A 15,839-nucleotide genomic window follows, 5' to 3' on the forward strand; every position below is an offset into this window, starting at 1 on the left:
CTGCTGTGCATGTTACAAATACCAACAATGATTCCAGGGTACCGACATAGCCATCATATGAGGAACGTATATACCATCACATGGAACGTTACAATACCTAGACCGAGCCAGGAGAGGAGCTGCTTCATTTTGCGCCCCCGAGGGCTACGACATCTAGCGCACGTAGGAGACTATTTTTATCGAGCGTGCTTTGACATGTAGGAACCCAATTACGTCGCAACAAGAGTACATTAGCCACTGCTATTGTATGTGAACGGTCCTCTACTCTCATACCTGTTCAAGGGCCACTCAGCTGTACCCGAATATCTTCAAAAACCTACATATTCGGTAAACCACCAATGCATTGTACTCACAATGCATTCAGGCTACTCTGTGCGCTACCCCAATTTTTCGGTATACTTGGGATAACCGTGCTGCACCTGATGAGCCTGGTAAGCATTTTCCCAGTGGAATATTAACCTGATGTAGTATGTATGTGAGAGCTGGTGGATGATCACTACTAATGGTCCACCAATCAAACCATTCATCCAATCTGCTACCACACGCCTGAGCCGCGACTTCCCCAGAACTCAGCATTCGTTCCGGAAACATTAACAACACTATTGTATCCCCGACACCCGTCTACTCGTGACGTGATAGCTGGTGATCTGATTCGCCGCGGCCCCTAGTCACCCGGCACTTTACCCTGGGAAAACGGGCCGCCACATACGATGGTCCCTTCGCCTCATTAATTCGAACAATAGTCAATCTACATAACGCGTCATATGTGGCTAGAAATCTTGAACGACGAGATGGGCCAATGCTGGGTACAGCTGGTTCCAAGATGGCCAAGTGGGCAATTTGGAGTAACAATCTGGTCGGTTGATGAGGCTCCGAGATGAGTGATGGGTAGGTACTTAACGTGCGCGTACCCAAGAATGAAGTGTGCGATTGCCTCATTTCTAACGATATAGGGTTTGAGAGCTTCAGTCAGGATGCGAGGGTTCTTACTCCCTTTGCTGGCCACCGCCACAATGTCGCGAGCTTCTGGTACGCTGGCAAACAGTTCGAAATTAGACAGTTTGCTAATGGACGCAGCTATCCCTTCCGACACCTCTTCATCGAAACGAGCAGTGGGTAGTTGGGATGACGCGTACACCAAGGCGACAGCGGCCCTGGCAAAGCTCTCACAGAATGACAAGATTGGCATCGTGACAGGGGTACGTGGGGTTCATGTGCAGATGCATGTATGATAGACGACTGACATCCATCATTAGGTCGGATGGCAGGGTGGTAACTGCGTTGGCAACACAAAGGCTGCGAGCTCGATTGGGTATCCTTCACTCTGTCTGCAGGGTACGTCCTCGACTTTTAAAATACCGAATAAATGTCACATACTCTGGAACATGAACGGACAATAGGAGACGATCGGCAAGCCGTTGATAGTACTGTTTGCTGTATCATCGTCGATTGAATACTGCACTTTTAGAGTATCATTCGCTAACATGTTCCAGACGGGCCATTGGGGGTTCGTTACGTCCAAGGCGTGACTGCGTTCGCTGCAGGGATTCATGCAGCCAGCACATGGGACGTCAACCTCGTTCGCGAGCGTGGCGCCTTTCTCGGCGCTGAATCAAAGCAACTCGGTGTCCATGTCCAGCTAGGCCCATCTGCGGGACCTCTCGGCAAGTTCGCGCAAGGTGGTCGCAACTGGGAGGGGTTTGGGTCGGATCCCTATCTCCAGGGAATCATGATGGCCCAGACGATTGAGGGCATGCAGGAGTCAGGTGTGCAAGCAACAGCTAAGCATTTCATCTTGAACGAACAAGAGCTGAACAGGGAGACAATGAGTGCGGATGTGTGTAGAACTGAAGAAAGGTGATTGTATTAATAATGTTCTATATGTAGGGGGAAGCTATATTTATATACAGAAAAAAGTAAAACTAGAATAAGCTAGTCTATATACAGACTAGCGTATTAAGCACATAATAAATTATATATTAAAAATTTAAACTAATAGCCCTTTTAAATTCTAATACAGGATAAAATATAAAAAAAGAAAGGATAGCAGCTTTATAGTATTATATTATAGTAAAAGTACTTTATATTAGAGTTATAGTTTATACGCTATTTGCTATAGCAAGGCTATATAAAATTATAATTATATACTTTTTTTTTATAATTGTAATAATTATAAATTTTAATATAATTAAACTATACTTTTATATAGTCTTTTATAATACTATAAGTAGTATAAAGCTATTTAAGTTTTAAAATTTAAATATACTTAATATTTTCTTAAGCTTGCTTTTACTATAATATATATATAATAAAATACTGCTCTGCTTTGTAAAGCTTATAATTATAAATAATAATATTATTTATATTTATACTAAATAAGTTAAAAATAGCGCTTATAGCAAGTACTTAATTAATAAAACTAATATTTTAGTAAACTACTTTAAATTTAATAAAGTTTAGAGCTTTTATAAGTATATTAGCAGAATTTTTTTTACTACTAATTTATTTAATTATAATAGAACTTTATTAAACATAATTGTAAAAAAAGTAGTAATAAAAATTAATATATTTACTATATTAGTAAAACTTTAAGTTCTTAGCAAGCTTAATAGCTAATTAATTATTAATATATATAAGTACTATATTAAAGTAAATGCCTATATTAAAATTATTAATAAATAACTTAATTTATATAGCTTTTTTTATAGCTTTGCTAAAAGCTATATATTCTGCCTTATATATAGACTAGGCTACAACTTTCTATATAATAAATAATTATAAAATAAAACTTTTTGCTAGTATAAAAATGTAGCTAGTAGTAGAATATTAAAAATTAGGATATCTAGCTTAGTTAGTATTAATATAGCCTAAAAGCTAAAATTCCTGCTTTTTGTATATAATACTAACTTTATAAATACTATTTATATAAGTATACGCTCTAATTATTGCATTTATATAATATTATATTAGATTGCTATTAAAACGTTTATAAAAAAATATAGTATAGGCTAAATTAACGCGTATTATAACTAGTAGGTAATTAAAAAAACTAAACTTTTAAAAATATTCTTTTTTAAAAGTAAAAATAGTAATATTATTATTATTTTACTTTAACTTAATGTAATAATTATATAAAGTTTTAGTAGCAGCTATATTACTAAAATTGTAGTAATTAAAAAGTTGCTAAATATATTTAGCTTAGTAAATTTTTATTATATTTATGCTTTATTTAATATATATTTTTAAATATAGAGCATTAGAGTTTTCTAATATAATAGTAAAAGTATTAGATAGTTTACTTTTAAATATATTAATACTATTTTAGTATAAAGCATAAATGCAAATATTATTAATATAGACTAAAATAATTAGCTTTTACGCAGTATATATATAGACGCAGCTATTATAAAGTAAAATGCAAAAGCTTATTTGTATAAATTTTACTATAAATATTTTATACTATATGCAAGGCGCTTATACAAGCTTATAAAAAAATTTAAGCAATAGCTATATATAGCTAGAAAGTAGTATTACTAAAAGTAGTAGTATATAGTAAACTGTCTTTTAAAGTATAGTATTAAAAAAAGTAATAGTAATATTAACTTATATACTTATTTATTTAAGTAATATATAAATAGCAAGTAGCGTGCGTATAAATATAGAATAAACTATAAAAAAAAAATTTTTAGTATAATTAATACTAGAATACTATTAGAAACTACAAGCAATAAAGCGTGCTTTAAATTTAGTAATTTTACTAATTAATATAGGCTTAATTTTATAAACTATTTTAGTAAAAATAGTTTTTTTACTTTTAAGTAGAAAAACTACTTTATAAACGCTTTTTTTAAAAAGCAAATTAAGTTTTTTTATTATTATATTGCGCTATATACTTGCTTTAAATATTATTATAGCTTTTTTATAATTGCGTAGTGTGCAAATAGAAAATGCTATAGTAGCTATAAAAGTAAGCTAGTTATATATATTTTAAAAATTTTTATTAAATTATATATTATTTTTTATAATAAGTAGGTCTGCAAGATTACTATTAAAGTAGTTATTAATAGTAATACTTGTATTTAAGACTTATTTAAAGTTATATATAAAAAAAGTAAACTAGTTAGCTTAAAAAAAGTCCTTATTAAGTATATTTTTATTAAATATATTAGTATTATTAGTGTTGTAAAGTTTTATAAGTTAACTGTTTTTTATAAGTACTTAAAATCTAAATTTATATCTTTTATATTCTAGATTGTAAGTAATAATAAATATTATATAACTATAGCTATAACTATTAGGCTTTTTATAGACTATATATGCAGCTTTCTCTTTAGTAGTAAAAATATTATCCTCTATTTTTATTATACACGTCTAATAGCATCTATATATATATAAATATTTTATTATTATATACTATAAGTATAAGTAACTTCCTGCACAGCTTTGTCTAGCAGACTAATAGGCTATATAAACGCTAAATTTAAAGTAATTAAAGTCTCTATTAGGGTAGTAAGCTATTTATATAGTATTATTATTACTATAGCATTTATATAAAATGCTACTATTTATATAATATAAGTAGGGAATAGCTTAGTTATACTTAAAGTTTGTTCTAATATAATAGTTATAAAAATTATTGTTTTTATTAGCAAAAGCTGTATATATATTGCTATTTGCAACATATATATTATATAAATATTAATTATTATATTATAATAGCTTAAGTATTTATTTATACTATTAAAATTGCTTTTTATAGCTTTAATATATAGCGCATTGCTGCTTTTTAAGTAGTATTTATAGTATATATATTTATACTAGTGTATAGTTTAGATATTTATTAGTTATAGTATAGTAGTTATATAAAAATTTTATATATATTAAAGCTTTTATAGTTTTTCTATATTATCTGCAAGAGTTTTAAACACGCTACTACTTTTTTATTAAAAATAGAATATACTTATTCTTTCTTTTAATATACTAATTGCATTTTATATTATTACTTAAAGTTAAGCATTTTTTTTGTTATTTAAAATAGCAGGTATAGATATTATTAATAAGTTTAGTAATTTTAAGTAGCTTAAATAAATTATATTTTTTATTATTATTATTATTTACTAAGCTATAACTGTCTTTGTCTAGGAGTTGTTATAGTTCTAAAAATATTTTTTAAAGTATAAAATTAATAAGTAGTTTATAGCTAGCTATAGCAGTATTACTATTATTAAGCTAAGGCTATAAGTTAGAAATAATATTTTTAGGCAAAGTATTATTACTATTATTAAAAAAGCTAAATAAGCTATTTCTATTACTTTTATTAATAAAATTAATAGTTATATTTTTATCTAAGGAGGTGCTATTATTTTTATTAGTAAAGTTAATAATTATATATATTTATATAAGTGCATTTAATAACTATATAGTACTATTAAAATATTATATAGTTAATTGCAGGTTAGATATAACGTTATAAAGTAGTTAGTCTATAAAGTAATTTTTAAAAGTGTGTATTTTTAAAATTTAAAAAAGCTCTATTTATTTATTTAAAAAATAAAGTTTTATAACTTAAGTAAGTTTAGTATATAAGCTTATACTTAGCAGCTATTTTTTTTTTATTTAAAATTAGGTTGCCTATTAGTAATTAGGCGTATAGAAGTAGGGTAAAATAATAGTAAAAATAAAAAGTAATATATTTAAATATTATTAGTATATTATTTTTTTAAACTATATTAATAGTACTAGTATATATACTAGTAATAAGTTTAGTCCTTTTAAAAAATAATTTTAGCATTACTAGTAGTAATAGTTAGTTTAAGTAATACATGTAAAGTTTTATATATATATTACTTTTTATATTTACTTTATAAAATTTTTATTATTAAAAAATTTATTTATAAAAGTAAATAGTATAAAGGAATAGCTATTAAAAGCAGATATAGTATTATTATTACTATTATTATTATTATTACTGTTTAAGTTAAGTACTATATTTAGTACTTAAATAAGTTTTTATAGTACGCAGTTATTAATATACTAATTATAAAAATAAGTATTATTTATACTAGTTATATTATTAACGCAAGCTATAGAAATGCGCCTAACTTATTTAATATTAAAGTACTAAACTTAGTAAATATTTTTACTATCTGCGTATAGAAAATGTATAATATATTTTTATAAAAAGTAAAATTTTTATTAGCTAATAGTAATATAAAATTTAAAAAATATAGTAATATAAATTTATACTCTTTACGCATTGTCTTTGCTAAAATTAAGCTTTTTACTATAAAAAATTTTATAAAAAGTCTTTTTATCTAGTAGTGCTTTTATAAAAGCTTAGTTCTTTTTATTAATAGTTTTCTAAATAGTATATATTTAGAAACTTTCTAGTAATATAGCACTGCGCAGTATTTCTTTAGTGTAGTTAATAATAAATTTAATTATATTAAAAAAAAGCGTAAAATTTTTAATTATAGCTAAAAAGTATTTATATATAGTTTAATAAAAGCGTTTAATTGCGCTAATTATATAGTAAGTATATAAAATACTAAATTTAATAGTAATACTTTTGCTATTATAAAAGGCCTAAATAAAGTATTATAGAAATTTATTATTATACTATATATAAATAATAAGTTTGCTATATTTTATAAATATATAGGTAATAAGTATAGTAAAAAGCTTTGCAATTTTATCTTTAGTAATAAATAAAATAACTTAAGTAAATTAAGTAGCGTTATTAATAAAAAATAGTATATACTTTTTGCTTTTTAAGCTTAGAACAAAGTATAGTTTTTATATATTTATAGTAATAAGTTGCCTAAACTTTTTATAGTAATAGTAGGCTAAATTATAAAAAATTTTATAAAGTGCGCAAGTAGTATAGCAAATAAAATAAATATTTTTAATTTTAGCTTTAATCTATATATTTATAATTTTAAGTTTTTTACTTACTTTAAGTAGTATTTATATACTATTAAGGCTTAAATAATTAAAACAATAATGTTCTAACTAGACTAAGTTATTAAAATTAATAGTAGTAGCAGTAATAGGAAGCGCAAGTAAGCGCTAAAACTAGAATATATAAATATTTGCCTAGAAGTAAAGCAGAGCATATATAAATTCTATTTTAATATTTTTTTTATATATTTTTATAGCAGCGCCTGTAATTATAATAATAAAGTTTAATTATATAAAAAGTAATAAAAACAGCAGGTTACAGCGTACCTAAAAAGTATATTATATATTATATAATTTAAAAATAGTAGATTTACTATCTATATTAGTAATAATAAACTTAATATTACCTACGCTAGTAATATTAAGTTAAAATTTTTATTTACATTTTCTAATAGTTTTTCTATAAGGCTTAAGCTTAAAAAAAAGAAATAAGTTATTAGTAATATAATAAAAAGCACTACTATTATAAATTTAATAATTAGAAAAAGTTAGTAGTATTAAAACTATATATATAGTTTATATAAATAATTTATTAATTTTATTTAAATTTTATATATTTTAGCTATTGCTATTTGCAATAGCCTTTTTTACACTTATTTCTAGCCTATATCTATAATTCTATTATATATTAAATATAAAAAAGCAGTTAAGAGTAGAATATATATATTTAAAGTTTAAAATATAAAAAAAATTAAAATTAAAATTATTAGTTACTATTGCAATTATACGCTTAAAATAGAAATTATTAATAATAGTAAAATTAAAATTATAATTCTTGCTTACACTTTTAGTATTTTTAGTATTTTTAGTATTTTATTACTTTTTATAATAAGTAGCTTTAATATATTTAAGTTTACTATATCTAGTATACTTAGAAGTATTAGGCTTGCTAATATAGTAATAAGTTTTAATAGTATAACTAGTATAGCTATAGTAACTACATATAAAGCTATTGCTTGTATTATAGTTACTATTTTTATTATTATTATTATTTTTACTTTTTCTATTACTATTGCTCTTGCTATTGCTATTAGTATAAGTATTAGTAGTAGTATTATTAAATTTATTTTTAGTAGTATTTTAAGTATTTTTATAATTATTAGCGTACTTAGTAATAAAGTTCTAGTAGTCTACTTAAGTTTTTTAAGTAATAATTTTTTTTTTAAAGTAAAAAAAGTTTTAAATTTTAATAAAAGTATAGTACTATTATAAAAAAAAAATTTTATTAATTTTATAAATTAAAATAGTGTAAGTAAAAAGGCTTTTAGCAGCATTAATATTTTTATAATAGTACTTAAATTTAGCAAAAAATAGACAGATAGTAGAAAAATTTATAAGTATAAAAGCGTCTAGCTTTACTTTAGTATAGTAAATAATAATTAAATTTAAAGTCTAGTATATTTTAGTAATATTAGCCTAAGCTATATAAAGCTTTTTTTTTTATTTATTATTAAATTTGTTTTAAATATAGTCTTCTATAGCATTTTTAAAAAAATAAAAAGCAGTAAGTAACTTTTTATAATACTTATTATAAAATTAAAGCTTAAGCTTATAAATCTTAAGCTTAGCTTTATATTTAAATTAAACAGTATTATTATTATTGCTAGGCAAAGTAATAATACTAAAAAAAAAATATTAATTTTTAAAAAGCAATATTATAGCTTTAAATATAGTTTTAGTATATAAAAAAATAGGCTTAATAAGCTTAAAGTACTAAATTATAAAGCTATTATAATAATTAAGTAGGCCTTATTAAGCAGTAACTTTTTTAAAAATATACTTTTATTTATAAAAATTATTAGAACTAGTTAATTTAATAAAATTTTTACTAAGCGCTTACTTAGTATTAACTATAAGTAAAAACATATTTAATATTATACTATACTTAATATAGTAGTGCTTTAGTAAGTTAGATAAACGCAGTAGTTTTTAAGTAATATAGTAGTTAAGCAATTTAAGTAAGTTAATATAAATACTATAGTTTTAAAGTTAACTTTATAATTAAAAAGTAACTAATATAGTTGCGTAATAGTAGCGTAGAAAAAATATAATTTATTATAGCTAAACTACGCGTAAGTGCGCAAAAAGGCTTATAATTTATAAAATTAAAAAAAAATAATTATATTAATAATGTTTTATATATAGAAGGAAGCTATATTTATATATAAAAGGGAGTAAAACTAGAGTAAGCTAGTCTGTATGCGGACTAGCGTGTCGGGCATATGATGAATCACGTGTTGGGAATCCAAACCAACAATGTGCCTGATCGGGTACTCAGGGAGCTCTATGTTTGGCCTTTCATGGATGCCATTAAGAGCAACGTTGCAGCTTTCATGTGCAGCTACAACAAGATCAATGGCGCATGGGCTTGTGAGAACGATGGCATCATGAATAAGCTCCTCAAGGATGAGCTAGGGTTCCGTGGCTATATCATGTCTGATTGGAACGGTAAGCCCTGTGCACCTGCTTTCTCTACGTGTCCACTTACATTGTCCCAGCGCAACACACCACGCTTGGCAGCGCGAATGGCGGTCTTGATATGACCATGCCAGGAACAGATTTCGAAAAGAAGAACGTGTACTGGGGTCCGCAGCTCCAGAGCGCTATCAACAATCGTCAAGTACAGCAATCTCGTCTCGATGACATGGTCAAGCGCATCCTAGCCGCCTGGTACCTTCTCGGCCAAGATAAGAACTATCCTACTGCGACTTTCAACTCATGGAAGATCGGAAGCCGCGATGTTGGCGGAAATCACAAGACTAATGCTCGTGCCATGGCCCGGGACGGAATCGTTTTACTGAAGAATACAAACTCTGTGCTGCCTTTCAATAAGCCAAAGAGCATTGCTGTGATCGGAAGCGACAGCATTGTCGCACCAAAGGGAGCAAACGCCTGTGTAGATCGCGGCTGTAACGACGGCACTCTAGCCATGGGCTGGGGGAGTGGTAGCGTAGAATTCCCCTATCTGATCGCTCCCCTAGACGCTATCAAAGCACAGGCTCAGAAGGACTCTACCACGATCACCTCTTCTCCTAATGACAACGCTCAGCAGGGTGCAAGCGCGGCGCAAAATGCAGACATCGCCGTTGTGTGCATCAACAGCGCTGGAGGCGAGGGATACATTACGGTTGAGGGCAATGCTGGCGACAGGAAGAACTTGGATCCATGGCACAATGGAAACGAACTGGTCAAGGCCGTCGCCGCCGTGAACAAGAAGACTGTCGTTGTCGTGCATTCAGTCGGCCCGGTTATCATGGAGCCGTGGATTGACAACCCAAACGTCGTCGCCGTAGTTTGGGCTGGCCTTCCTGGCCAAGAGTCCGGCAATGGCCTCGTCGATATTCTCTATGGAGCAGCGTCTCCCTCAGGGAAATTGCCATATACGATCGCGAAGAGACCAGAGGATTACGGCACAGCCATTGCACGCGGCAACGACGCAGCCTGGGACCTCTTCGTCGACTACCGCCACTTCGATAAGCAGAACATTGCGCCCAGGTTCGAATTCGGCTTCGGCCTCTCGTATACAAATTTCACCTATTCTGATCTCGGTGTTTCCGGTGCGCCAACTGCGGGCCTGGCGACTGGTGCAAAGGGGCCAGGTGGACCGGCGGATCTGTGGGAAACTGTCGCGACTGTTACTGCGAAGGTGGCTAACAGTGGCGGTGTCGCAGGTGCAGAGGTTCCGCAGCTGTATCTGGGATATCCGGCAGCTGCTAGTACGCCGTCGAAGCAGTTGAGGGGATTCGCGAAGCTGAAGCTGGAGGCCGGGGCGAGTGGGACGGCGACATTCAAGCTGCGGAGGAGGGATTTGAGTATTTGGGATGAGAAGACGAAGCAGTGGAGTGTGGTAAGCGGAGAGTACGGTGTCTTTGTTGGCTCGAGTTCGAGGGATGTCAGGTTGACAGGCAAGATTACTGTTTAGCTACATCAGTACTGGGTTTTCCATACTGATGTGCTCCATGGTGCAGAATGCTTCCTGGATCAATGAGGAGAGGCATTGTTGTTAAACGAATAAACATGGATTATGCTACTGAGAAGTACCTCTGAGCCGCTCTTTGATATCACACACATATATACCATTCCGCTCTAGTTGGACATGAATACGCTACAAGGAATTCTGCTCGTTTCGTCGTGTCTAGACAATCACTCACTCACTGACCTCTCGATATGCCACCTGCCTTTCATCATGGCCGATATCGGAGGAGTGGGTCTTTCAAGGAATTGTACCGACGACAAGCGCTCAAGGCCCGTCATTATCATAGCGGGCCCAAGAACGACGGGGCCTCAGTTGATGGGCATGGCCTTCGCCTGCACTACGGGCACATAGATAAGGCAATCCAGATAAGCAGTTTTCGAATGAGGTTTGTCGCGTCACACTACGGCCGCAACTCTGAAGTCATTGGAGCTTCAGCAGGGCACCGTATGGCTCGACGGGACTTGCACAGTGGGGCGGACAGAGATCCGCCTGCTTCCCCGGCCGGGTTTCGATGCAGCTGGTGTTGTAATGAAATTTGATAACTGCGTCATTGGCCACCTGTCTCGGTAAAGTGTCTCTGCCCCAAAGCCACCCCGCCGGCCTCGTTGCGACAAACCTCCTCGACTCATCAAAAACCATCACGGCCGCCTCTGCACACAACACACTGCTCAAAGGGTCCAACGTACCCGCTCTCATCGACTTCGCCTGGCTTCTACTACCGCGCTTATGAGTGCTGCTCCAACACTCTTTACTTCCCAGGTAGGTGCCTTGATGGCTCTCGCTCCGTGCTTCCTTATCTACCCAACGACGCACACACCGTCAATTCATCGCACGCCGGCCTATCTCTCCCCCGTGGCTCGATGCATCCTCTCCTGCGCTGCACAATTCCTCTTGCTATTGATGACCATGGCTAATTGAATGCTGTAGGACTACATCTCAGGTATGCTGCTGCCCGAAGATCGGCGCCTCGCGACGCTCGAACTGACCATGTTGGTAGACCACCTGTGGAAGGCATCAGTAAACTGAAAGCCTACCATCCCGCTACCGAACCCTTACCTTTATCCACCCATCTCCACTCAACATGCTGCCACAAATCATGAAGCCCTCCACCATTCGGTCTGCAAGTGTCCTGGGACAAATCACCAAGAACCGCGTACAGGCACGCTATCTGGCGACTGTGCAGTCAAACACCGCCCGCGATATCCCTAAGCCCCAACGCAAGGCTACCCCAATCTCACATGAGAGGGCGACCTTCACAATCAAGGTGCGTTTGACTCAATACCCATTCTTCGGACACGTCACTCACCGCTTTTAGAATGGTCCCATCTTCACTGGCAAGTCCTTTGGTGCCAAGACCAACATCTCAGGAGAAGCCGTCTTTACCACATCCCTTGTTGGATACCCCGAGTCCATGTCCGATCCTTCCTACCGTGGTCAGATCCTCGTCTTCACCCAACCGCTGATCGGCAACTACGGCGTCCCGTCAGCTGCCCGCGATGAGCATGGGCTGCTCCGATACTTCGAGTCGCCCAACATCCAAGCCTCTGGCATCGTCGTCCAAGACTATGCCCTAAAGCACAGCCACTGGACCGCTGTCGAGTCTCTTGCTGAATGGTGCGCGCGTGAGGGTGTACCCGCCATTTCTGGCGTCGACACCCGTGAGGTTGTGACATATCTCCGTGAGCAGGGCTCTTCGTTGGCCCGCATCACCATTGGTGAAGAGTACGATGCGGATGAGGATGAGGCCTACGTCGACCCGGAGGCTATCAACCTTGTCCGTCGTGTTTCCACCAAGGCTCCGTTCCATGTCAGTTCCTCTCTAGGTGACATGCACGTTGCTCTGCTCGACTGCGGTGTCAAGGAGAACATCCTTCGCAGTCTTGTCACCCGTGGGGCCAGCGTCACCTGCTTCCCCTTCGACTACCCCATCCACAAGGTCGCCCACCACTTTGACGGTGTCTTCATCTCTAACGGCCCCGGTGACCCGACTCACTGCACGTCCACCGTTTACAACCTCCGCAAGCTGTTCGAGACGTCCCAAATCCCTGTCATGGGCATTTGCATGGGTCACCAGCTTATTGCTCTTGCTGCCGGTGCTAAGACCATCAAGCTCAAGTACGGTAATCGTGCCCACAACATTCCGGCTCTCGACCTCACAACCGGAAAGTGCCACATCACGTCGCAGAACCACGGCTATGCGGTCGATCCCACGACCTTGTCTAGCGACTGGAGGGAGTACTTCACCAACCTGAATGACCAGTCCAACGAGGGCCTGATCCACAATTCTCGGCCCATCTTCAGCGCCCAGTTCCATCCTGAGGCCAAGGGCGGCCCTCTCGACTCGGCCTACTTGTTCGACAAGTACATTGAGAATGTTCAGCAGTACAAGGACCATCAGGCGACATTCTCGGACAGGAACAACAAGCCCAGCCCACTTCTAGTCGACTTGCTCAGTAAGGAGCGTGTCGGTGTGCATCCCGATGCGCCTGACGTCGATGGCCACGCAGGGGGGCAGGTTAGGCATGAGGTGGTCATTGATGGCCCAGTCGCACCTCCCTATCAGCCCATTACTCAGAAGCCCGTCGCTGCTGCCGCCTAGGTGTGTAACATCTTGGGAGATCAGACTGATTGAGCAAAGAGAAGTGGCTCTTGGGAGTTTTTCACCAGGGTAGTTTTAGTTTGGCGTTTACTGGCTCAACAAGACTGAAATACGCAAAAGCTTAGGACGGAGAATGAAGTCGTTTTGATGCCTTTACTTTGTACATCTCACTAGTATTATAAATACAACTGTCTTGAAAACATTGTGCGACCCAGCTTACCAGCTCAAGGAACGCTGCGCGAATAAAACTCTTGGTTGGTAAAAGGTAGGTGTAGGGTATAATGCGAAAGTGCGTAGCAAATAATAAAGAAAGGAGGCATTGTCTCTCATGCTTTCCCAAAGTCGGCTTCCTCGCCCTCGAGATTCTCGTCTATATCCCCGGTAGCATCGCCACTCTCGCTGTCCTTTGCGCTCTCCCCAGCCTTGACCTCGGCAACGCGTCGTTCCCGTCGTTCCTGCTCTTTCTTCCTCGCACCCGCTTTTAGTTTCTCCCACTGTTCTCTGTAACGGCCTAGCACCTGGGCATTCTTCTCGTTTTGCTTCGCAAGCTGTTCGTTGTTGCTCATGAGATCACTGACTTTGGCGGTTTGGTTGGCTAGTAGGGCTTGGAGCTCGGCAATCTTCTTTGTCGTCGTCGTCGTCGTCTGTATATCTGTGCCGGGAGAAAGAGGTGGGTGCTGACCAGGCAATGGAGGCGACGGCAGTGCTGGAACGGCATTGGAGCCCTGCGAGAGAGCGTGGGCGAGTGCACTCGGGTCACTTCCTACCCTGCTTGGGCCTCGCGTACGAAAGGACTGTGCGAGTGCGTTGAAGGAGTTTTGAGAGTTGGTTTCCCACATCTGAATTCTCTTGGCCTGCTTGTCCACCAGGGTCTTGAGCGTGTCGTTTTCCAAGGCTAGTTCTTCCATTGTCTTGAGTCCCGCGCCTCTGCCTGCAGGTATGGAGCGCTGTGCGGTTACGCCTGCGCCTGAACTTTCCCGTGAATGCGGACGCCGCGCCTTTGTGGGTGATGGCGGGCCGACATCTTCTCGCGCGTCTACAAACTCCTCGTGGGAGCTGCCTTTCAGCGAGCCGGATTCCTCGGTGATGGGGTTTAGACGTGCGTCTTGGGTTGCTGCGGTTGGTGCATTGGGATCTCGGAGGATGCTGGCGTAGGTGACAGTACCGCCGGATGTGGGCACCAAGTAGAAGGACTCATTAGGACCCAGTGGCGGTGCGCCATCTTCTCGTAGCGCACGAAGAGCAGGCTTGCTGATTAGGGCGGCTAGGTCTGGGATTGAGGACTTGACTGTTCTGGAAGCCTCTGGTGACTGTGTTCTTGGCTTTGTCTTGGAGAGCTTCTCTTCCTTGGCCGACTCTGGCACGGGCGTTGGTGCGGTGGGGTTCAGGGGAAGAGAGGTGAAGGCCAGGGGTGCGGATATGGCGGATATGACACCCCCAAAGGCGGAATAGAATCGTCGGAAGTTGTCTTCGGCGGGTGGAGATGTAGGTCGCGGTGCATGCTGCACATGGTGTTTTGGCGCGTCCTTGGACCTGCCCGACTCGGCTTTCCGTGACTGCTGAACCAGTAGATCTCGTACTGGGGTCGGGGCCTGCTCGCCTCTAGTCGCCAGCGCCCCTGATACGTTTACTGTAGAACTACTTGTTGTCCTTGTTGCATTCGGTATTCCGCGCTTCTCGGCGAGGTTGCTAGCGATGGATGACTGAGGGAGTCTGCGGCGGGACGTGGGAGGTGTCGGCGAGGACGGAGAGGAAGTTGCGGGTGGCGTTGTAGAGACTCTGGATGGAGGCGAGGTAGCAGAGGTGTCGGTGGCGCGGGTGGTAGAGGTGATAGAGATGCTCTTCTTCTCCTTGTTGCGTGGGGCTTCTTTGATCAGGCCGGCGAGCTTGCGGTGGTGGTCCTCGAGGAGGCTGAGGATGCGGAGGGCCTGCTAGAGTGTTAGACTGGGCATTGTACGAGACAGAGCAAGTCTATCCATGGATATACCTCTGCGTTATGCGTATCCTGGGTGGCATCGTGGAAGGCGGCGGCGGCGAGATCATGCTCGTGCCCCGCAGTCGCGATGCTCTTCTCGAAGGTTGCTGTCGCGGCGGTGCGGACGTGGTCGTGCGCTTTGGAGAGATAGGCCGACTCCATGGTATGCTAGTTGCAGCTGGGTGGAGAACATGTTCAGCGAGCTCTCTCTCTGGGGTGGAGGTGGTCACGATGCGTGATGGGGCTGACCTGGCAGGGATGCCGCCAGCCGCATACGCCATGGATGATGACCAGGTAGTTTGTAGACGGACCCGCCACTAAACGGCTGG

At 37.3% G+C, this 15,839-nt stretch overlaps 2 protein-coding genes across 2 annotated transcripts; one reads left to right on the forward strand and one right to left on the reverse strand.

Moving 5' to 3' along the window:
• Positions 1-974: 974 nt before the first annotated feature.
• Positions 975-13,535, forward strand: K460DRAFT_374574 (glycoside hydrolase family 3 protein; the record flags this gene model as incomplete). The annotated part of the gene is made up of 8 exons (XM_040934684.1): positions 975-1,029; positions 1,078-1,199; positions 1,257-1,335; positions 1,494-1,837; positions 9,243-9,408; positions 9,459-10,857; positions 11,966-12,200; positions 12,252-13,535. 8 exons carry the CDS (start codon positions 975-977, stop codon positions 13,533-13,535), a joined length of 3,684 nt encoding a protein of 1,227 aa, XP_040790090.1.
• A 326-nt stretch (positions 13,536-13,861) lies between these two features.
• Positions 13,862-15,672, reverse strand: K460DRAFT_280849 (uncharacterized protein; the record flags this gene model as incomplete). The annotated part of the gene is made up of 2 exons (XM_040928440.1): positions 13,862-15,463; positions 15,523-15,672. The coding sequence occupies 2 exons, from the start codon at positions 15,670-15,672 to the stop codon at positions 13,862-13,864; spliced, it is 1,752 nt and encodes a 583-aa protein (XP_040790091.1).
• Positions 15,673-15,839: the final 167 nt, after the last annotated feature.

Source organism: Cucurbitaria berberidis (genome assembly GCF_010015615.1).
Source record: "Cucurbitaria berberidis CBS 394.84 unplaced genomic scaffold K460scaffold_2, whole genome shotgun sequence".
NCBI classification, from domain to species: domain Eukaryota; kingdom Fungi; phylum Ascomycota; class Dothideomycetes; order Pleosporales; family Cucurbitariaceae; genus Cucurbitaria; species Cucurbitaria berberidis.